Here is a 24,344-nt window from a genome sequence, read left to right on the forward strand (position 1 = left end):
CCTTGTATAGAAAACACACACAGCTAGTAACCTTACAGGGGTTAGTTGAAAGTTAATTTGATTGTTTTGGTCAATCATTGGTTAGTGTATTATTTTACCCGTCAACTTGATGAATTCTGTGCAGCGACCTTGTGAGTCTCAGCTCCACCATAGTGTCAAAGAGAGAAAGCAACATAGTGAAAAGGTTAGAAAGAACTGGACTCAAAATACGCTTCTTATTCCTCAATTGTTTATTTAAACTGCAAGCACAGATATGGTACTCTTAAGTGGAACCAGGAAGTAGCTCGGATATATCTAAAATGATTGTGTGTTATAATTTAAATGTAGTTTAAAACAGCGTTAACTATAATAATAAGTCAACTGTCGATACAGCCATACCAGTTTGTTCCCAAATCTTGAAGAAAAGTAGGAGTAAATAATTAAAATGTCTCTTTAATTAAAAAAACAGACTGTGGCGTTCCTCAATAGTTCCCAAATACTAACAACCTTACCTGTATACAGTTTATGATTATTTTAGTTTTTAACTATAATTTACTGTTAGTATTGGACATTTGAAATCTGTCCTAATGCTCAGCAAAGTTAAATCCCTGAGAAATGTTGAAATAAGAGCTAAATACAAACATTCGGTTGACTGCTAGTTTAGCCTAGTTTAGCACTTAAAATAGTTTTCCAGCCCAAAAGACAAGACGCTAATCCTCTCAGCGTGGGACCCAGGCTCATTAAAACACACCACCTCTCTCGTCATGAGGGGACCTGTCATCGGCTGAACTATGACCCATTTTGGGTGTGACCCCTCCGTCTAAGAAACCAGGCTGCAGAGTCTATTATTCAACACCCTGGGAACTAAGACTAAACCCAGCTCTCCTCTCATGTGCGAGCCAAGGGGAGTTTGAATCAGCAGTTGAATAAAAGCCCTTATGTGTTCCTTCAACCTTAAAATGGACCAATCTCTCTCCAGCCGAGTTACACTGCATTTCAATGTGTGAGTGTGTGTATGTGTGTGTTTGTGTGTGTCTGTGTGTGTATAGAGGTTAGAGGGTGGGAGGGGTTCAGGATACAGATGAGGGAGTATGTCCGGCAGTTTGAACAATCACACCCAAACTTCCACTTCACCTCAATCAGCCACAGGACATTTCCCTACTTTAACCTCTTGTTCCCTTTTACTCCCCCCCTCCCTCCCTCTCCCTCTCTCTCTGTCCCACATTTTCTCTCTCTTCTGTCCCTCGGTCATTTATTCCAAAACTGCAGTCACTACTATAACTAAGTAGAGTCCTTGCATCCTTTTAAAAACATTTTAAAACCCCTGACTCTACTTTGTTAGTGTTGCAGTTGCAGTTATACTCAATGCTTACTTCAAGACTTTGGTAACTCGTGGTATTTTTCAGGACATTCATCATGCTCAGACCATCCTTACCAAAAATGTAGATTCAGGCCGTCTTAACGTAAAGATAAAAAACGCAAAAAGGCCCTATCTCGAGCAAGAGTTGGGATTGTCCATCCTGAGCTGGAAACATGGCAGTGCAGCGAGACTTTAGATGAAGGTGATTATACAGTAAAAAAAGATGATTAAGAATATCATGTACCATTTCTGTTAATATGTCTCCCTAACTCCTAGACACTGGCCTTTTATGTAGCTGAATGCTCGATTAAAGCCACTTCTACTTCCACTATTTATACTGCTATCAATACTGCTTTCGGTCTGCACCCTGCAGATGTATTTATGTGTTTATAGTGTGGCAATTTAGTTAGCTCCATTAGATAAAAGAAAAGTTGATCTAGTGTTGAGTTACACTGTAAATACTTATTTTAGAAAGACAAAGGTTACTATGAGGCCAACACTTCTCCTGTTAAGAACCCACCATGAGGATTTTCTGTATATATCAGTGATGCAAATTAGTCGCTTTTCGGCGCCTCCCGCTTTTTTAACGCTGCTTTGGGTGACTTGTGTAATTCGTGGAGAACCGAAGAGTTTTCGTTTTGGGGGGGGGGGGGGGGGTCCGTCCGTTAGTCCGTCCGACTGACGGACAACTTCTCACTTCAAAAAAGAAGAAGAAATCTAGATCGCAAAATAATTAAACAAGCGAGTGCCTGTTTTTCCTGGCCAAGGACAGGTTCCTTGAACACAACACGAGCGTAACGTGTCTTCACTTGGCTATGTCTCGTCTGAAAGGAGTGTAGACTAGACGTGCTTACGGAGAGCACCGGAAAGCCGCTCCAGCTCTTCAAATATTGCAGTACCCATAAGGAGCTGTACACATGCTGCAGTGTTTGCGTGGCTGTGTCTTTAGTTGTAAGCACAGTGGCGATCTGTTGTTATTAGCATCTGGTTAGCTAGCTATGCTAACGAATTTAAAGAGCTTTTCTACAACCAGGTGGAAGAGAGCTCTCTCCTGAGAGGCTCAAATAACCTCAGCTCAGTGAGGTTAAGGCACACCTTGATATGATCATTATACTTATTAATGAGACATTAGAGACTAAATGAAAAACAGGTATAAAATACTATATGACAGTAACAAAAAAGTTGTTAAAAATAAGTGATTTGTAAAATATCCAAAAAGAAAAATCTGCTTACAGTTCTGTTTCAAATGGGTGTTGAGAGATGTATCCATAGATCTCCTCATGTTGCTCTGAAAGTGCACCAGATTGATGCTTTTAACTTCAATATTTAAAAAAAAAAAGCTTCCCGGGGGAGCATGCCCCCAGACCCCCCTAGAGGAGGTTAGGTCCCCCCCACTTAAATCATGTTCACATGGATACTAAATACATTTGCACACATCTTGTGTCCATATCTTTCAGTTTTGGTGGTCATGCCACACCGTGCACATGCATGCATGCGCGAGTCATAGTAAGATATCTGGATCAAGAGGTTGCTTTTTCTTTGCACAGCATGAAAGAAAGGCCAAATTAATTGGCTGTGATTTTATTTTTTTTAAGCAGAGGTTGAGTTCAATAATTTGTACGGCCCTCGGAGGATGTTGTAAAAATTGAAAGGAAAAAGGTTCCCCACCCCTGCTGTAAATAATAATAAAAACCCTTGATTTATAACTTAACATCTCTGTCTCCTATTGATCTGAGTATATTATAAAGAATAGCCAGTTAATTGAAGCATCATAGCACAGGCCTTTGTCAGATGGTATATTACGCGGTTTTTTTCCTGCTTCGAATAGTTCTCTCTTTTTTCACCATACCTGTGTTTGCATCACTGATATATGCTTTGAACCTCTTTTCTCCTTTAAAGGGGGATCTGTGACAAATCATCTAATAATAATTCCACATTAGCCTTTTGACCTGTGAAACGATAAGTAACTCACATCAGAAGACTGCACTCGTTCAGCATCGCTGTGACAAAGTGGTCTGAGTATCTTCCCGTGTAATTGATACATCCCTTGTTCAAAAACAAGACAATCGGCAGGACTTTCAAGAAACTGCTCTCTGGCGCTTTATGTTTTATGACACCTCCCCCTCGTGGTCATGTTTGGTACAACAGCCAAGAGGAGTATGAGAGGGTGGAGCTCCACCTCACTGCTGAAAGGCACAGGTACATATTTCTTTAAAGTCTCTAAGCCACAGCCAGGAAAGCATGTCGAGGCTATAGGTGTTCAATAGTCAAGCAGCCAGATGTTGCTGTTCACTAAAGGTAACTTAGATTATACGGACATTACTAACAATGAGGAGTTTTGTGGCCGGTCTGCTCCTGCTGATTTCTGCAGGACACGTTTATGGAGGTAAGGCACTTTGCAGATGGGACACCTTTTTTTCCTAACTGTGATGCAAAAGGTAAAAATCAGCATGATTATGCTATGACATGATGGTTGAATGAATGGCAAAATAGTGCTCCTCATAAAACCATGAAAATCCTTAGTTTTAAATGGTTGATTATTATTATAGTTTTTAATATAAGGCTTCAAGAATCTCATTCTCTTTTAGATACAAATGATTTTTCATGCAGTATTATATGTATGATTTTGATGAGGTTAAATTGTGTCTATATCAGTGGGCAGCTTAATGTTAAAGCCCTCGGATACAGTTCAAAGTTTGGTTTATGAGATAGTTTACTGGTGAAGTAATTTAATCAAAATAAAAAAACAGTGTCATCTTTATCATGTTGTTCCTCATTCTTCATTTCAATATACATGGCAAGCCAGTTTTCATTTAAGTCGAAGTGTGTTTCTTAATCCACACATTTATGTAGGAGTCTCACTAAATCAAATCTAAAGAATTGCCATTGACATTCCTAATTTAACACAAGTTGCTGCATGTGGAGCATTGCAGGGCTGTCAGCATTGCTTCAGAGAGTCCTACATGTCTTCATCCCTACACCTACTCATCACAGCGCATTACCTGCATTCACATTTAGGGGAGATTATTTTTAATCCAATGTTAACTGGTGTCATAGAGGCAGATTAGGGAGGGATGGACAGGCACTGGTTATACTGACCGGGTTTATAGGCTTTACACTGAGCGGCATGCTAGTACTTCCCTCTGGGACAAGCCCTATAAGACATATTTTAATAATAAATTAAACATAAACATTTGTTGCAGGCAGTGCAAACTGCACATGGCTTCTTTTTTAGTTATTCCTCAATCAAATCTTTCAGCTTCCTTTTTCTTCCCCTATGGATTTGAAATAATTATACTCAGATAATTGTAGGAATCTGATGAATGAGACACTCACTGACATATTTCTACAGTATGTTGTGTTCAGTCTCACTGCCACTCTATACTGCTGTACTGTTTTGAGAACTTTAAAGAGTTTTTAAAGTCAGATACGCACATACACTCTTTGACCTCCATTTGCTGTGTAAACTTGTTTCCATTTTAACTGAGTGCACCAATACCGATGTAGGTCAAATCGGATGAAACCCAGAACGCTGTTCTACTGCTTTTTCCTTCACACATGTGAGTGGTTGGTTCACTTGCCTCACTTAAATGCCAGCATACTGTAATTACATACAAAAACTGTTTTAAAACACTAAATGAAAAAGTGTTGATAAGTTGTAGCTATGAGTACAGGGCTTTAGAAAATGTGTGTAAATATATGACTATATGGCTAATTTCATCCAGACTATTGCATCTCATTCGTTATTCAGGGTTCATGTTTCCCAAATACTGTGTCATTTCGGAGACCCCATTCCTTTTCCTCTTTCTCTGACTATTTCATATACCTTACACCAACTAATGACATTGTTTTTGCTTTAACAGCAGTAATGGCAGAATAGTTGTACAACTAAATGTCCAACCTATGTCATCTGGGTCAACACTGATGTCTAATTAGCATTAGACCATTTCAGGATGACCCGCTCCAGAATGCATTAGTTGTCATTAATTGAATTTGGATAGCAGTTTTAAAGTGCAGTGTAGCAAGCCAGTCAATATAGATATGTGTATTCGCTGGGATAATGGCTTTAGTCACCAAATTTTCATTTAAATATTTTGGATGTTTTGGTTTACAGATACTGTATATATGGAAGCCTGTTTGCGCCACAGGAAGAAAAAAAAGAATCCTGTAAGTCATTATAATGACTTATTTATCTCATTATATTGACTTACTATCTCATTATAATGACTTACTATCTCATTATAATGACTTAGCTATCTCATTATATTGACTTACTATCTCATTATAATGACTTAGCTATCTCATTATAATGACTTAGCTATCTCATTATATTGACTTACTATCTCATTATAATGACTTAGCTATCTCATTATATTGACTTAGCTATCTCATTATATTGACTTAGCTATCTCATTATAATGACTTAGCTATCTCATTATATTGACTTAGCTTTCTCATTATATTGACTTAATATCTCATTATATTGACTTAGCTATCTCATTATATTGACTTAATATCTCATTATATTGACTTAGCTATCTCATTATATTGACTTAGCTATCTCATTATATTGACTTAATATCTCATTATATTGACTTAACTATGTCATTATAATGACTTAAGACAACTGCCAGCAAGTCAAAGCAATACACTAGCTGTAAGCAATCTTGATTTTGGAGCACTTCTGAAAAGAACATTGTCATGAAGGTAGCATCTACTGTTAAAAAGGTAACATGTGAAGTAATGTTACTGGTATCGGCCTAATTTTAAATAGATAAACTCTAAATATAGCATGCACCGACCGCTGTTTACCTTCATAAGATATGCTAAAAACCACAGTTGCTGCTACAGTCCGAACTCTACATCAGATGTTCGGTTATACTTCATATTCTGCTTTCATAATTATGTAGACGTTCAGTCACCAGGGCAAGTTATAGCCTCTTTCCGACTTAAACAAGTTATGTTTTACTCTTGGCATAGGCATAGTACGTGTGTGTAAATTGACAGTGGACATAATGAACACGAAAAAAACGCTGTATGTGTACGGTCGCTTATGTGAATTTAAAATGTTGTTCCTCAGAAAATAAATGTCCTGTAGTATTGTCCCGGTGCACTCCGGCAGCACTGCACATGGAAACGCAGGAGCCCGTAGCAGCTGTGTCACAAACTCACAACTTTATAGGCTAGTCTACAACGCCTTAATCTGAACTCATAATATATATTTAATTGACGAGTAAGAACCTAACGTAGGCTATGGCTTATGGATAGGTAAACGGACATTTGCAAACTTGAACACGTTTTAAATAACCATGGTGGAGCTCCCTATGTCTCTAGCACAGTGCTTCTCAAAGTGTGGTCCGCGGACAACTGGTGGTCCGTGAACGCCCCCTAGTGGTCCCTGAGTATATTGGTAAAACGTCACATTTGAGATAAATAAATAAAAGTTTTCCACACTCTCGCGGGAATATCTCCGCAATGGAGCGAGCTTAAGTTTCACTTTCAATTGCATGATATAGCCCAGATAAACACCTTCATAACACATGTTGACACTTGTTTGTACCCTTTTCAGGCGATTTGTAAAAAACGATGTGTTTTTGGATATTTGTGGAGTTAGGTGGTCCGCGAGTGTTTTTTTATTGGTTAAGTGGTCCTTGGTATGAAAAAGTTTGAGAAACACTGCTCTAGCACAGTATCAATGCACATTATCTTGCTCGCCACAGAATTTACTATACATTTACTATATGCGTCCACGGTACGAATCCTGTCAAAATGTAGTCAAAAGCAAAACCTCTCCCTAATTAATTGACCCATACAGTGCGCATCGTTCCGAGGCTTCGATCCGCTTCAAGTTATGCATAAGTGCCATATGCCCTAGCGAACTTGTAGCACAGTATTAATTGCATGCTAACTGCAGTTCACTGTGTTACCTTTTAACACCAGCAAAACAACAAATATAGTACTCACGCTCATTATTGTAAAGAAATTTCTGAAAGGGAGTTTTTAATGTTATTTAATAAATACGTCAGTTAAACCCAGTAAGCTAACACAACACGAAATATAGCAATACAGTTACGTTAGACACCTAGGCATACCTCGAGTCAGTTCGGCCATCCAAACGGTCGGTGCATGCTATATTTAACGTTTATCTATCCAACATTAGGCCTATACCAGTAACATTACTTCACATGTTACCTTTTTAACAGTAGATAATACCTTCATGAAGCGTGTGGCAAGAGCAAAAACAATGTTCTTTTCAGGAGTGCTCCAAAATCAAGATTGCTTACAGCTAGTGTATTGCTTTGACTTGCTGGTAGTTGTCTTAAGTCATTATAATGATATGGCTAAGTCAATATAATGAGATAGCAAAGTCAATATAATGAGATAACTCAGTCAATATAATGAGATATTAAGTCAAGAATATAATGATGACTTACAGGATTTTTTTTTTTTTTCTGTGGCACAAACAGGCTTCCATACAAACAGGCTTCCATAGATAAACCTAAGAATGTAATTTAAAAAAACAAAAAGATGCCAGTTGAGATGACATGTCTTTTTGTTCATTGCGGTAGTGTCGTTCTACGGTGATGGCTATATCCACCTACGGACGGTGGAGACATCCATTCAGACGTTTCTTCATGTACGATTTCGAACCACAGATTTGGCCGGGCTGCTGTTTTTGGCAGCTGGACGCAAAGACTTCCTACTGCTGGAGCTGATCTCTGGCCGTCTGCAGGTAGGTTTAATAATTTTAGGATAGTAGCATCATAGATGTCTAACAACAAGCAAGATGTGTGTATTCTTCATTTGCAAGAAATTAATTGTTATGACAGTTTCAGGGAAAAAACATTTGGATTTCAGCATGAATACAAATTAGTCAAACTAAAAGGTGTCCAGAGGCTGTCACCTCCATAACCTCACACCTTAACAACAGGAGGAAATATTTGCCCCTTACGCAATTTTGGCTCATATAAGTTGGCATTTACTATCCTTTGGAGAGGCAGAGAGGCCTGAAAACACACAGCTTGGTGTCAGATTGCTGCAAGAAAGAAAAAAAAATCCCCCTGGCAATTTCAGAACAAGTTCCTTCACGACCAACGTCAACTGAGAAGACCGCAATGGTTTATTGAAAACTCCAAGTACATTGAAAAGGAGCTGTTTATGAAAGAGTTTGGTTGCATTTATGTGGAAAAGCCTTTGATCTACAGTTAACAACATCTTGATTCTCACCATGTTGTGGTTTTCTTTGATGTGTTCGCAGCTCTTTGTCTTAATAATTCAAGTCTGTATTGTAAAATAAAATAAAAAGACTTGTATTGAATGTGTCTTGGTTATCACTTTTAATTCTTTTTTTCAACACTCTATCTTTCGCTCCCTCCCCCATCATCCCTCAGGTACGTCTGGACCTGGGCTCTGGTGAGCGTTCAATTCGCTTAGAAAAGGGCATGTATCTCAGCGACATGGCGTGGCACTCTGTAGAGCTGACCCACAACGGGCATTTTGTCAACTTGACAGTTGACCAAAACTCTCATGCCAGCATCCAAATGCCAGGCCCAGATATCGAGCTCAGTGTTGAGGATGGGCTTTTTGTTGGCGGGACAGCCGAACTGAACCACCCATACCTTCTCAACAACTCCACTGGGTTTAAAGGTTGCATAGACAAAGTTGTGTTCAATGAACATAACCTATTTTCCACCCTAAAGCCTTCTTCTGGGTATAAGACCATCCATAAGGTATCACAGGGCTGTAGTGCACAGTTTTCTGCAATGGAAGATTCTCTCAGCTTTTTCAGCTCCAAAGCTTTTATATCTCTGCCACCCTGGGAGGGGCCACATGAGCTGTTGTTTGAGTGTGAATTGTCCCCCTCTGCCACAGAAGAATATGGCGTTGTCCTGTATAGCTCTGCCAAGAAGGGAGGGTTTGTTGCAATTGAGATTAGAGATGGTAACATGGTGGCAACGGTCGGAAATGGAGATGGGAGTAAGCTTGAGTTGCGTTCTCTAACACATGTTAACCGCAACCGCACCTGGTACCCTCTACAGCTGCATCTGTTGCCCAGCAGCGTCCAGCTGAAGGTGGGAGAGGAGTTGGTCAAGGTCAACCTCAGTCTGGAGCTCCAGGTCATCCAGCTCAGAGGGCCTCTCTTTCTGGGAGGGCTGGACAAAGAAGCCCGGGAAGAAGCAAGGCAAGCTGGGCTGATGTCCGCAGTGCCTGGGGGTCAACTAGCTGGGCAAGCAAGCTCCTTTAGAGGCTGCCTCAGAGAAATTAGGGTTAATACTCAAATAATGGGCCTGCTTAATGCTGCAGTGACCAAAGACGTTTCTCTGGGCTGTGAGACAGGGCCAGATCCAGAAGCATTGACCACCACCCACCAAACAGATCGTCCCCAATTTGATGTTACAACCCCACAATCAATAACCAACAACAAGAAGAACCAGAACTTTCTGTCGCTGAGAAAGCTAGAAGTTTTGGAGGGAGGCCTGGCACCACTGGAACCCAAACATATAAAGGTAGGACTGATTGTCTCCTGCTGATCTGTTCATCTAGTTTACACTAAGACAAAATTACCAATATAAAGTCAGTTCCTATTTGCTCTCCGTTCTAGGTTAATCTGGATTTTCAAAAATGGGGCATTCATCCATCCCAGATGATTTTTCTCATTGAGAGGCAGCCTGTCCACGGCCAACTGCAACTAGACTCCAGTCCTGACCCCGATGGGATGCCGGACAAAGGGCAGGCAAGGACTATCGCGACAGGAGCAGAGGAGGTTGATCGGACTTTTAATATGCTGGACTTGTGGCAGGGCCGAGTGATGTACGTTCACGGTGGGTCAGAGGACCAGCATGACTTCTTCATTTTTTCAGTCTACTCCAGCAATAAGAAGGCGCTTCCTGTGTTTCTAAAGGGAAACCGCCTTTATCGGTTTGACATCAGCATCAGTCCTGTTAATGATGCGCCCGTGCTCAGCCTACCGGCGGGGAACCTTTTTACTGTGCTGGAAAGGTCCAAACGACAGGTATGTAGAGCAGAACTCCCGGATGCTCTGTGTAAGAGTGTTATTGTTACAAAATGAAAATCAATATTTCCAAAATGTCTCCAGCTAACGCTAGATGTGCTGAGGGTGTCGGACCCTGACAGCAGTCCTGAAGACCTGGTGTTCAGCTCCCTGGGAAATCTCAACAATGAGGTTGGACACCTTGAGCATCAGGATAACCCCGGCAGGTCTGTGCTATGGCTTCTGATACACATCAATGGACGATAGATTTCAATATTGACTTTCAATAATTATTCAAATCAGTGTTATGGAACAAAACATGGAATTTTAACAGGAATGCATCTATCTTTCAGGGCAGTTAACTTGTTCTCCTTGAATGATCTAAAGGAGGGTAGGATCAGCTTTGTCCACACTGGGGTCCCCACATCCCGTCTGGCATTCAGGGTCAGCGACGGGCTGCACGTAAGTTATGTACTGGCTTCCCCAAGATGCAATAAACCCATAATCTGTAACAAAAAGTATGTGAAATATAGAGTTACAGTTAAGTGTTTTTTATCCATGCTAGTGGCTTAAGGAATGTCTATCCAGAAACGTTTCACAACATCTACTGGATAGTATCAATCACAATATCTTTACTGATTCCCTGACATTTCCTCTAGCATCACCACTAGGTTGGCATTTGTGGGTTACATTACATTTTCATTTAGCTGACACTTTAATATAGAGCCACTAACAATCAAGCTGGAATGTCATGACGACAATTGATGCCGTAAAATGTGGTACATTCACAGTTATCTAAGATGAATTGTTATCACTTAAAGGTCCCATGTCATGGTGGCCATTTCTATTGATTGTAATTCCATTGTTGAGGTTTACTAAAATAGATTTATATTGTGCAATTTTCCAAAATCGCATTGGTTTCTCATTCAGCATCTCTGTATAGTATGTGTATTCACCCTCGGTCCTAAACGGCTTGTTGGAGCTCCTGCCCCCCCCTTCCCTATGAGCCCAGTGGCCATCTGTGAGACAGCGAAACCCAGCCCGAACACACACACACACACACACACACACACACACACACACACACACACACACACACACACACACACACACACACACACCCACAGCCTGGCTGGGAGTTTGTGTGTGTGCTCACACACAGACTCACAGCACAGGGAGGAGAAATCGGCGGGGCTGCAGCTGAGAAAAGATTGAGTGTGTGTGTGTGAGGAAGTCTTAAGACTTAACGTAACGGCTCCGCGGATTGGTCCATTTGGGTATGGGAACGTCACTGTACCCAGGAAGAAAAAGAGAAATCTCCAACAAGGCGTTCTGGGGCAGCATAGACAGGTATTTTCTGCGTTAGAGTTTTACTCGCTACAGGGTGTACTTTGAGGGTTTGTGATTTGCATACCGTTTACATGCACAAAAACCTTCATAACACACAAGGGGACGGGTAATAACCGGAAAAGCATGACATGGGACCTTTAAGTGATCCACTAACTTTCCATAAATTGCAATCAATTGTTTGCCAAACTAATGACATTACCATATCTATGATTCTATCCTCACAACTGGTGTTTCTTTATTCCTTCCACAGTTGAGCAACACAGTAGTTTTGAGGATTATGGCAGTGCCACTTGAACACAAACTGGTGAATAACACCGGACTGGAGGTGAACCAAGGCGGTGCTTCTATCATCACAACCAATCACCTTGCAGTACAACTTAATGTGGATAATCAGGGAATAGAAATTCGCTATGACGTCATTGAGTTGCCACAATATGGTGAGCTCCAAAGGCTGCACTCAAGTGGCGACTGGAAACCGACAACTTCCTTCTCTCAGAAGCTTCTAAAGAAAGAACGGATCCAATACCTCAACACTTACCATGGTCTTCAGACACAGAGCAACGTTACTGATTACTTCAGATTTAAAATCAGCATCAGCTCCTTAGCTACCACAGAGGTTATTTTCCTCATCAAGGTACGGTGGATCCAATTTAAGGTCACACGCAGTAAGATGGAGATCAACGGTGTTCAGACTTCTGTTGTAACTCCTGACGACCTCTATGGGATTTCTAAGGGTGTGAAACTCAATGAGAGCGACCTCTACTTTAAACTGCTCACAGTACCAAAGAAAGGGCAGCTATTCCTCGACGACAAAGCTCTACAAAGAAACTCAACCTTCAGCCAAAAGAATATCACAGATGGCTTGGTGAAGTATGAGCTCTTCAACACGCTGCAGGATGACACACGAGACACGTTAAGTTTTCAGCTGTTTTCAACACATGCCAACTCAATAGCTTACGACTTCAGAATCAACATCAATGCAGAGTCAAATACCATCTATGTTTTAAACAAAGGCCTTTCAACCCTGGAAGGAGGCAGTAAAGTCATCAGCAAAGATATGCTGTTCACTCACACGGCAAGTAACCGTGAGGTTCAGTACAGCATCACTGTGAGCCCAAGGCACGGCCAGATAAGAAGGATCAACCTTTCAAACTCAAGTTCAATAAACGACAACATTGTGACATTCACAAATCAGGATATCATTGAGGAGAGGATCATGTACGTTCACGACGACAGCGAGACTAAGCAGGATTCTTTCACTTTTAGCATTATGGTTTACAAACCGCACAAACGGACCAATAAGAAGGAGGACAGAATCAGAGCAGAACACACCTTCAATATCTCTGTGAATCTTGTCAACGATCAGAGACCTTTCAGGGTTGTCGATAAAGTTTTCCATGTAGCCCGCGATGGGCAGAGGTTGGTGATGTTGAATGACCTCCGTTTCCGGGACGATGATTCAGACTTTGAGGACAGTTGGTTGGTGTACACGAGGAGGGGGATTCCAATGGGAGACCTGGTGCTAGCAAGTGATACCAGTCACAAGCTCTACGAGTTCACACAACAGGACATCGAGCAGGTTAGCTCACTTAGCAATTTATCCAACATAAATGTGGTCTTCTGGGTTGTAGAATATTTGGAATCAGAAAGTCAGAGGTTAGTCTTCAGATATTTTTGTCAAGGTAAATACCCTCCTGTGTCTCACTTAATATAGCTTAGAAGCATCTAGAATTTGACCTCTAGATATTCTATGTTTTTTGTTTGCTAATGTTTTTTTGTTTGCTATTGTTTCCTCTTCTTTTCTCTCCTCTCAGAAAAAAGTGTTGTTTGTCCACAAAGGAGTGAGTTTTGGGCGTTTTGTGCTCTTTGTATCGGATGGGAAACATTATGTTTCAACACTGCTGGAGGTGATTCTACGTTTTTCGCACATTATGAATTAGATGTTTTTCTTTATTTATACTTTTCAGTGATTTTGGGCAATTAAACTCTTAGATATTGATATAATTAGTAGTATTGTGAGAATTGTGATGGTTTCCTTTAGCCAGTAAATTAGAGCTCATTCTACGACTGCTTTGCTGGTAATTAAATATCAGCATTTTTGTATTAAAATAAATAAGTAAGTAATGATGTTTGCAATGTGATGGCTGACTGCTGTTGTAAGACTTTAGTTTCTGACTGTTGTGTAGGTGATGGCGCAGGATCCTTACATTCATGTCGAGAACAACACAGGACTCATTGTCCAGCGAGGCGGGATCAAGATCTTAACCTCCGCTAATCTCAGCACCTTTAGCAACATGGACATCCGAGACCCAAAGGAAGTTGTATTTGAGGTCTTCCTTCCCCCTAAACACGGAAGTCTCTGCTTTACGGATGGAGATTGTGAGACCGTAACAGAAGCAGATGCACTTACAGCATTCACCCAGCAAGATTTGGTGGCAGGGCGACTAGCGTATCGCCATGGTGGCAGCCATGAGTTGTCTGATGGGTTCAACGTGACAGTAAAAAAAAAAGCAAGGAAAAATGACCCAGAGAGGCGGCTGCACAGAAAGACGAGGGAGATACGTCTGGACATCGGAGTGAAAGTACAAATCTACCTGGAGGGACACCAGAGGCCACCAACTGTCATAAGTAACCGTCCAGTGGTGGTGGCAGAGGGACAGAATGTCTCTATCAGCAAGGAGCACCTAGAGGTAAGCCAATAAAAATAAGAAGACAACTCATGGAAAACTTGGTGGTCACTTTCCAGCCTGTATTTGTTTCTTATTTTGCAAACTAAGTTACTTGAAAATCTAGGAATATATTCAATAACTGTTTTATTGCCTGTCAATGTAATGCCTTTGTGGGAATTGAATGTATGTAATAGACTGCTCACCTGGTCATATATCTTACAAGGTAGACCTTCAAAGTAGACAAATTCCTACTACTTATTCGGTCGATAGTAAGATATAAAGATCTGGACCCAGGCAAGAAAATGACACTTTTACAATTCCAGCTACATCATAGGATTTTCCATTTCAAAACAGATAAACTGATTTTTGTATATAAGAAGTTCAATCTAATGTTATAACTATGTTCCGTTTTGTGTAAACAGGTGGTTCATGAGGACAGCCAGCCCTCAGAGATAGTATTTACTGTCCAATATCCTCCCACCTGGGGCTTTCTTCAGCGTTATCCCTCCGACGACCACCAGGAACACAGTGGAGAACAGCAGCACCTATATCAAGTACAGTCAACTGTAGAGTGGTGGAGTCATTGCACACAATTCTGATTCGTTTACGACTCCCCCAAAAGGAGATATGAAACAAACTCAGGCTCTTTGCAATGCCAAAAAAAACGTGTCAACACTGAAACTCTAGTTTACAAAAGCTAAATGTTCAGTTATCCATAGTGCCATAGGTATGGTGTGGACGAAACAGTAAAACGCATAGAAATAATATAACTGTACATATAGGCGTGTTCTAGGCCTGAGACTTTCAGAACTCCTAATAAATATAAACTTTCCTAAAAACCATGTATACAAACTTTAGACTTACAAAATTAAAGCAAACTGGCCCTCAAAAGTTGCCCAAGTTGTACACAGGACCAGCAACTTGATAACTTGTTCTGCTCTGTTCCTCCATGCAGAACATCAGAGAACAGCCAACAAATGTATTCAGCCAGACGGACCTTAACCAGGGATTGATCCTCTACCATCAGCAGGCTGCAGGACACACCAACGACTCCATTCTGCTAGAGGCAACCAACGGGGTCACAAAGGTCGGACCTATCAGGCTGGAGATCGACATCATCCCTATCCTGCTCCCTCTACAGGTACTGAATACATGTCTAGATGTTAGAGGACCTTGAAAACAATTATAATAATTCATAAAAAGAGAAAGAAATCCATCTTCCCAAACACAGGATTACCTAAAAGAGGTATCAATTGATCATGTAGCTAACTTCTTTCACCAGTCAATCAAAACTTTATCGATATCTAGGTGTCTTACTTAACCCTTGATGAGGGGTCATCCCTGTCCCTGACCTCTGACATCATCAAGGTGGCCAATCATCACTTCTCAGGGATGAACTTCCTGTATCAGCTTATCGTTCCACCGCGACATGGACACTTGGAGCACAGCCGGATCCCGGGCATGCCCATCACTGCTTTCACTCACACTGAGGTTTGGCTTAACACACATACAGACATGACACATTTTCAACTTTGTATTTGCTCTCTTGTTTTTTTGAAAGGGGTAATTAGGACGTTTTATTCCGATACGAGTATTTAGGTATGATCTAATAAAGGTATGTTTACTAAGAATGCACATTTCTCAAAGCAGCAATAAATGGGAGAGTTGGGTATTTATAGTAGATCATTGATTTGGAAACAACAACTATTTTTGCACCAGATTATACAGGGAAAGTTCATCCTTTATATAAAATGTTAACTTCTGTTTCCAGGTGGAACATGAGTACATCTTCTATATCCATGACGGCAGCAACACACTGAGGGACAACTTCACCATTACAGCCAATCAGACGGAAATCAGGAAGCACAGTCTGCCCTGCACCGCTCACATCTACGTCACACCTGTCGATGACGAGACTCCTGTGATTACAACTAACAAGGGTCTGAAGGTGAGACACGTTGATTGGAAGTAGACATGGCAATCATTTTCAGCCTAAATGAGAGGGTCTCATCTGCATTGCCTTTTGTTATGCCCCTTTCACACCAACGCGGTTCCAGGGCCGGTTCGGAGCTGGAGCTTGAAAAGCACAGTTTTTTCCTGTTCACACCGCAGCGGAGCAGCCTCTAAGCTCCGGAATCCGGTTCATTTCAAGCACCAAAAAGTTGTCGGCCTAGAAAGCAAGCACCGCATACGTCACACTTACGTTGGAGGCGGGGGCAGGGGCAGGATCAACCTCTAACAACAACAAAAAGCCTAACCCTGTGTAATGTTGTTTTTATAGGCAACCATTTAAGCTTTGTTAGTTCCAGGTTTAATATGTGCAATATGTTCATTTCAATACGTTTTGCAATAAACATTGAACCAGTCCGGCCCTCGACTAGTACCGATTTTTTTATTTTGGCCCACTGTGTAACTGTGTAAGAACTTTTGAATGTAGCATGTAACGACTGTAAAGTTGGTGGTAAAGTCGTCCCATTTCTTCCATTTTGCTTCGACAGAGCAAAACGAGTAGCGCTTCAATACAATCGGCCATTGTTGTTGTTGTTGATGTGAGGGGTTTCCGCGAGGCTTGGCTTTATGAAGCAGGCACGCAAACGGTTACGTCATGACGCAAACGATGACGCAATGACGCAGCACCAGTCGGGCTCTGAGCGGTGGGAACAGAGCGGGAGCTGAACCGAAGAACCGGCTCCGAACCAGAAAAGCTTGAGCACGGAGCTAGAACGGGAAAAGCCTTGGTGTGAAAGGGGCATAAGTGAATATAGGCTCAATAGTATAGTACTTAAATGTGTATGAATTAACCTTTTATTGGGAAATATGTTGAACTAGACCAGTAGATTAGTTAGATAGAAACCATGCTCTTTAGTCTTTAAAAATGAACAACTGTACGATTAAAAACGAAGCTACTGTATTGAGCCAGCAGGCTGTTAGCTTAGCTTAGCATTAAGTAAATCCACAACTTGTTGATTCTACATTTCTGCTTGTGCACATACTAAACTAACTAAATATAACTGCTCACTTTAGAAAACTTAGAGGGGCTGGTAGGCGGATTTCTTTACCCTTTAACAAAACCTGGCTAGCTGATTGACCTTGTTTTCAGTTTTTCAGTTAATTTTTTTTAGTCTTTATAAGCTATGCTAATGGCCTTCTACATCTAGCTTTATTAGCATACAGACATTAGAGTGGTATTGATCGCCTCATCTAACTCTAAACTTGTTTTCATTGCTAAGGTCAATTGTCTTCCTTTCCTTTAAATCTTCCCTCAGGTTTGGGAGGGTTCAGTGACAGAAATAACAACAGATGATCTCAGTGCAGAGGATTCGGACACACCCGAGCCGGAGCAGCTGGAGTTCGTCGTCACACCGCCCAGCAACGGCCACCTGGCCCTCAAGAGCGCCCCCTCCAGACACATCCTGAACTTCACCCAGAATCACATTCAAACCGGACAACTGATGTTTGTGCACAGTGGCGAGTATACTTTTTCTACTTAGAGATGGCTATGTCTTCAAGAGGAATTTGTCTGTAATAAACAAAAAATGAAGTCCTCTGCTTTCTTGACATTGACTCTTTTCTTGTGTAGGTGCTTTATCAGGTGGCTTTCACTTCCAGGTAAACGACGGTGTGAATGTTGCACCTCGCCAGATCTTCAGCACAGCTGCCCACTCCCTGGTCCTCACTCTGAAGAGAAATCATCCCCTGCAGGTTTCCCCAGGTACAGTTTTAAAGACCTAACTTTTTGATTTCAAGTGTTAATTAGTTTAATAGCCTCATTCCAGCTATTGTTATTGATACAATGGGATTTGAAAAGCTAAATGTTGTGCAGTTATATAGAAAAGGCACTGGGTGGCATCATTATTCTAAGCATTAAGCTGTTTTTTTTTCCTGCCTACACAAACATCCCTCTGTACCAAGTTAAACTGATAGGGCCACTTTCCACTTATAAACACACACTTATAAGCAGTCTCACTCATCAAGGTTACATCAATGAAGCTGTTATTCTGATGGAATGGAACATTTAATATTGTAGTTGCTGTTTTTCCTGTTTCAAGATCTTTAAGATTAACGTGTTTTTTAGTGCGTTTAGGGAAAATGGCTTACATGTTTTTAGCGCATCTTAGACCCTTTTATGACTGTTTGAACAGGAAGCATGGTGATGTTTATTGTGTAACTTAACCAGGACAATTAACTCTCTGTTTTCGAGCTGTTTCTCTCTCTCACAATTGTTTCCCAACTTTAAAGGCTCTGTGACACCAGTATCTGAGCTAGAGCTTCAGGCCGTGACCAACGATATCAGAGACACCAGAAGAAGCCACTCGGTGGTATTTGCAGTCACTGCTCTTCCCAAACTTGGCAGCTTGGTTAGACGTATGCCCGACAACTCTACGCTAAACATTTCCACGTTCACACAAAGCATGGTAGGAAAGTTGGTGTCGCAACAAAGGAAAGCTTTTGTTAACTTCTTAAATTAAATGATGCCATGTCTTAATTTTTTCACTCAGGTGAATGAAGGCGTCATCTTGTACGATCAGAACAAGCCAGTTGGATGGTCGGCCGCGGACTCTTTCTCTTTCACCGTGTCCTCTCTTCCTGCTCTCCTTCCTCCACACACCTTCACCATCTCAATCTCCCAACATCCCAACAAGCATCCTGAGAGCCTTTACAACACCAGACTGCTGAACAACGCAGGTATGTGTGTGAGCAAAAATCTCTCCATCTTATTTGATATTTATTGTAACACATGGAATGTAAGTTAAAATGTACCATGTGAGATGTTTGTTTCCGTGATTCAGGTGCTGTGGTGGCCGAGGGAGGCAGAGTGAAGATTGATAGGTCTAAACTAGATGCCTCCAATCTCCTCTGGAAAGTCCCAGAGCCTCAACGGAAAGAAAACCACATCCTGTACCGCCTGACTTCCCTGCCGCGCCATGGAGCTCTGTCTATAAAGGGTCATAACCTCACCAGGTGAAACATAAAAAATGTCATTACAGCAATACAGACATTGCATATATCAGAGGCATGTCTTTGAATGTGTTAAAATGTCCACAGAGGCAACAGAAAAAAATTATTCTGGTGATCGATTTTCAAAATTCGGATCATTGTTTTTTCTTTACAGGTGAAACAAAATAAAATGAAAATAATTAGCCTGCCAAATATTTATTCTCATGTTGCAAATTTTATTTTTACCTGTTTCCCAGATGGAACGTTTTTTTTAAAGACCTGAGAAATAGAATCATTACAAAACCACTTTTTTCAGATTAGGTCTTCAGTTATTCAGTCATGAACACATTAAAGAGAAAAATATTTAAATCAGTTTTATTAAAGAGAAAATAATAAGCAAAATTGTTCTATTTGTCTTTCCACAGGAACCATCCTTATTTCTCCCAGGTCACCCTGAACAAGTTCGGCATCACATACGTCCACGACAACTCAGAGACGACGAGCGACAGCTTCACTCTGCGGGCCTGGGTGGCTCCTTTGCATCACTCTTCCTCTTCCTCTTCCTCTTCCTCTTCCTCCTTCTCAGATTCCTCCTCCTTTACCCCCCTCTATTCAGCCCTATCATCCTTATCTGTCAAGGAGAGAGCAGCAGTGACGGAGACGTTTAACATCACTGTGACATCTGTCAACGACCAGCCGCCAGCCATCATGCGCACAGCACCGAGTGTGAAGGTCGTAGTCGGAGAGAGAGTCACGATTGGACCAGAAGATCTGCAGGTGTTTGAAGAGCATGCGTAGCTGCACAACTTTGATTTATTTTGATCAGTTTGGAGATCATTATTTTTATAATTATTTATGAAATCGTTAATTTCTTCTTAAGGATGGGATAAGGAGATTAAAATATTAAACATCCACAGTATTTCTCCAGTTCGTAAAGCTTAAAAAATCATCAAGCAACAGTGATATATGGGATGATGATATAAAGTCTATATCTTCCACAAGCTTTTATTTAAAAAAAAAAAAAAAAGATACCAAACAGCGCTGTTGATATTCCCCCTTTTTAGTTTTCTCTTTTTGTAGTAGCAACAATATTTTGCTATACATGTTGTTGTTTTTTTGTGAGTAATTCACTTTAGATTCTAATTCAATCCTGTGATTCTACATGTCCAGGTTGAGGATAATGACACCCCTCCAGAGAAGCTGCACTACCATGTGATCAGAGAGCCCAACAACGGCTACCTGACTCTGGGGAAAGGACCGGAGCCGGTGACCACCTTCACACAGAACGACGTCAACCACGGGCGGCTGCACTTCAAACAGCAGGTGAAGAGGCCATCCGCTGAAGACCTAAATTCTTTTTTTCAGAAGTGATGTTTTGTATTGCGATTATAGCGACAGCAGGAAACAAACAAAGTCGCTGAGAGGCTGAGGCCGGGCCTGTTTGATATTGTGTGACATGCTACAAAAAAGTACTTGCTGAGATCAAAAACTCTGTTGCAAAAATAATGTGGTTTAATGAAAACTGGGATGATCAACTTATTCTCCTTGGACATGTACATCGTTATATTAATCAGAGCAATAATTTCTACTTGCGGTCAACAAAAAGTACAACGGCCCTGTGTCACCTTCTCTTCCACACACACCTACCGCAGGTGAACATGATTATAATGAGTGCCGCCCATATCCATGTGGCCCAAGCCAACCAATCAATTGTGCTCAAACAAATATCTTATATTAAAACAAAACGCAATACGAAACATGTGTCATGGCTCCTACAGCGATTATGGAATTGTATAATAGCATATAATAGAACAAGTTTTTGCTTGTCCAAAAAAGTTTAGGGCGCAATAATAGAAATTTGTCAGATTTTACAGAAGAAAAACTCTGGAAATTGTATGTTTTAGTTTTTATTTTATTATATATTTTCCTAATCTTTCAGTTTGTTGTCTTTATAGAGTGCTATGATCCTTGTTGGTATGTTTCTTTTATCCACCTTTATCCTGTGTTCCCTCTCTCAGGGAGAACCCTCAACAGGTATATTCCACTTCAACGTAACCGGTCATCATCACCCACTCTACAAACTGCTTAGTTTGGAAGTGATAAAACCCTCTGTTTACATGGTGAACAACACTGGCCTGTCATTGGTTCAAGGTAGGACCGCCGTGGTCCTGACAACCAACCAGCTTGCAGCTCACACTCACAGGCAGGCCAACATTACCTACACAGTCACCAAACACCCTCGCCATGGACGCGTCGCTATCAACGACCAGGAAGTCATGAGCTTCAACCACGAGGACCTACAGTTTGGCCGTGTTGTCTATCACATGACTGATCTCAGTGAATCAGAGGACAGCTTCGAAGTCTCGGTGTCAGCGTCGTCCCACAGGGTAGAATTTGGAAATGTGACAGTGCACACGGTGAATGTAACTGTGCTGCCTCTGGTCTACCTGAGGGAGCCCGTGAGAGTGCCCAGTGGTGTCCCTGTGAAACTGGGGAGGGGCATGATCGATGCATCGGAGCTGGCGAGAATCAGCCGAACCAACCCGGTCTTTTGGGTTCTGTCTCCGCCAAAACATGGCAAACTAGTCAAGGTAAAGCATTTCATTGAAGCTTCTGAAAATGTTTAAAAGTTGCATATATACAGTTTTTCCATTTAAGTGTCTAAAAACAACTAGACCTAGAGAAATCTGTGATTTTCAAGGTAAAGTCTAATTTTCAATAGTAAAGTATCCCTTTAATCATGTGTCAGCCTTGTGGTTGTCTGCCAGAAGCTGTATATTATATTTGTATATCCAAGCATATTTTTACACCTTTTTGATCTTGGTCATTTATTTTAACCAAATGCTAGATTTTAAGTGAAAAACAAGAGTAAACGCAGCTGGCTGTCAAACAGTGTCAGAGAAAGTCTTTAAGTGTTTTTTTACCGGTTTTAATCACAGGTAATTCTGACTGCAATGACACCAGTGGAGGCAAACCAAACTTCACCTCTTGCTAATTGTTCTGATGGAGAATCCCTAGTGACGGAAAATTACATATCATGCATTTAAAGAATAGTAAAAAGTCCTTCCTGTAATCATCTAACTTCCGTTCCCTCTCTTTACAATGTGTCTGTTTCTGCATGTTGCAGATAACCTATGACCCTAACCGAGCTTCAGAGGTACTGCATTCGTTCACGTTCAGAGATGTGGTGCAAGGCCGGGTCGCCATCGAGGAGACTCTCAGTGACGGTGACAGCGAGCTGCGTAATAACAAGTCAGCTGGAGGCCACGCCCCCGCCACATCTCTCAGTGACTCTTTCACCTTCCTGGTGAGAGCTGGAAACGTCCAACCAGCAAAGGGCGAGCTCCACTTCACCATCTTACCCCACCACCATATGCATCATGGTCCAGGCAGTTCAAACACAGACGCTGCAGGTCACACAACTACACATCTTCCGACACATAATAAGACGACTATAGGAAGAGCAGGTGAGCGAGGAGGTGATCGAGGGGTTTCCACGACGCTCAGCGGGGCCGGGGTGGGTTCACCACCTCACATTTTGATGCATAAGACCCACAACAGGACACAGCATAAGTTGAGGCCTCACAGCCGCTGGGGGAACCACACCCGCAGTGGGAGTCACAAAGGAAGATCAGGGAGTCATGCAGATGGAGCAGGAGGGGGTCATAGTCACACCCCAAAACCCCACACCCCTCCAGTGTCCAAACACAGCCCACCGGACCCTCCTGGCACCCACCCAGCCCACGTGGAGCTCCTCCCTCGCCCCGCCGCCGACCCTCTCCTCATCATCCTGCCGCTGCTCGCCTGTTTGCTCCTCATCGTAATCCTCGTAGTTTTGATTCTGGCGTTCCGCCGCCGCAGGGAGAAAGAGGCCCAGCTGCGGGTCCGGCAGCAGCTCGCCGCGGTGACGTTACCCCCCGAGGGCAGCCCTTTCCTGGGCTGGGCAGAGCAGAGCGTGGCCATGCCCTCTGTGGTGGTCACCCCCCTCGGGCCTACTAGCTGCCCCAACTCACCCAGGGTCAAATTAAGTCACAAAAGGAGGAGTCTGGCCCCTGGGACGACCTTCTGGGGGCCTTTCGAAGCAGATGGAGAAGGTGAAGGTGGGAATATTGGACTTGATAATATTAATAAAAAAGATAATGTAATGTTCAAGACTCTGAGATCTAGATCCTCTATTCCGACTCTTAAAGACAACCAGTACTGGGTTTGATGGAAGTAACGCGAAGAAAAACTGTGCCTATTTGGTGTGAAGTTATTAAATACATGCTCTACATCTGCAGTCCTTTTAAGGCACATCTGACCTGCTTTGAACTTTTAAAACAACAAAAACATGCACATTTGTTTGTAGGAAATGCATAATAGCAATTATATATTAGTCCTTTTCCTGAACCAACTTGAACTGAACACATCTTTAGCTGTGTAGCTGTGAGGAATATAGTGTTTTACTTTGAGACTGTGGCTGAAACAAGGAAGTGAAACAGAAATGTAATAAAGCTGAATTTTTAGTTAATTCAAGACTTAGTTTGTAAATGCTTAAAGTTTAGGGTGTCATTCCCCTCATTTACTGCTCTGCATGCTTTTCAGTTTTCTTTGTCTGGTGTTGCTCAAGGCAGTACGCTTTAAACATGTTATCGGTTCATGATAGTGCATACTGTATTAACAAGTCGTAATGAGATGTAAAGACATAGGCAGCTTTCTTGTGTCATACGTGACCCATTTTATGCAAGCCTCTTTGTTGTCCACTGTGAAATTTTTATTTTTAATAAAGGTTATTTCTCTACTTACTGTATGTGTCTCAACCTCAAACACATCAACCTCAGCAATCAAAACTCAATTGGAGCAAAACAAAGAGTTTTTGAGTCTCATGATCTTCCCCTTTTTGGGGGGTGGGGGGGGAATCAATATAGCACGGTACAACATTATCTTGTGTGGCAATATTGTGGTGGAAGGATGGAAGTATTGTTTGTTTTATCATATCAAATGTTAAACCTTTTGGTAACGGATGCTTTTTCTGTCCACTAGATGGTGTTGAGTTTTTCCAGTGAGGTCATAGGTG

At 41.7% G+C, this 24,344-nt stretch overlaps 1 protein-coding gene across 5 annotated transcripts in view; it reads left to right on the forward strand.

Annotated features, from left to right (window-relative positions):
- Positions 1-24,068, forward strand: part of LOC307023770 (chondroitin sulfate proteoglycan 4-like) — a 39,574-nt gene extending 15,506 nt beyond the window's left edge. For 2 of the 5 annotated variants that reach the window (XM_079657319.1, XM_079657317.1), the window contains 21 exons: positions 7,909-8,072; positions 8,731-9,846; positions 9,942-10,352; positions 10,437-10,558; positions 10,685-10,793; positions 11,932-13,260; positions 13,496-13,588; positions 13,868-14,371; positions 14,773-14,904; positions 15,306-15,491; positions 15,659-15,841; positions 16,122-16,298; positions 17,617-17,818; positions 17,931-18,062; positions 18,590-18,765; positions 18,850-19,036; positions 19,141-19,312; positions 19,714-20,065; positions 20,459-20,611; positions 21,307-21,879; positions 22,416-24,068. In XM_079657319.1, the coding sequence (XP_079513445.1) occupies positions 8,782-9,846; positions 9,942-10,352; positions 10,437-10,558; positions 10,685-10,793; positions 11,932-13,260; positions 13,496-13,588; positions 13,868-14,371; positions 14,773-14,904; positions 15,306-15,491; positions 15,659-15,841; positions 16,122-16,298; positions 17,617-17,818; positions 17,931-18,062; positions 18,590-18,765; positions 18,850-19,036; positions 19,141-19,312; positions 19,714-20,065; positions 20,459-20,611; positions 21,307-21,879; positions 22,416-23,498 (7,341 nt within the window). In that variant the 5' untranslated portion in view covers positions 7,909-8,072; positions 8,731-8,781 and the 3' untranslated portion in view covers positions 23,499-24,068. Of the gene's footprint in view, positions 1-7,908; positions 8,073-8,730; positions 9,847-9,918; positions 10,353-10,436; positions 10,559-10,684; positions 10,794-11,931; positions 13,261-13,495; positions 13,589-13,867; positions 14,372-14,772; positions 14,905-15,305; positions 15,492-15,658; positions 15,842-16,121; positions 16,299-17,616; positions 17,819-17,930; positions 18,063-18,589; positions 18,766-18,849; positions 19,037-19,140; positions 19,313-19,713; positions 20,066-20,458; positions 20,612-21,306; positions 21,880-22,415 lie in introns of those variants that run through there. The other 3 variants (XM_079657318.1, XM_079657320.1, XM_079657321.1) reach the window with 3 other exon arrangements.
- The last annotated feature ends 276 nt before the right edge of the window (positions 24,069-24,344 follow it).

Source organism: Notothenia rossii (assembly GCF_949606895.1).
Source record: "Notothenia rossii genome assembly, chromosome: 11".
NCBI lineage: Eukaryota > Metazoa > Chordata > Actinopteri > Perciformes > Nototheniidae > Notothenia > Notothenia rossii.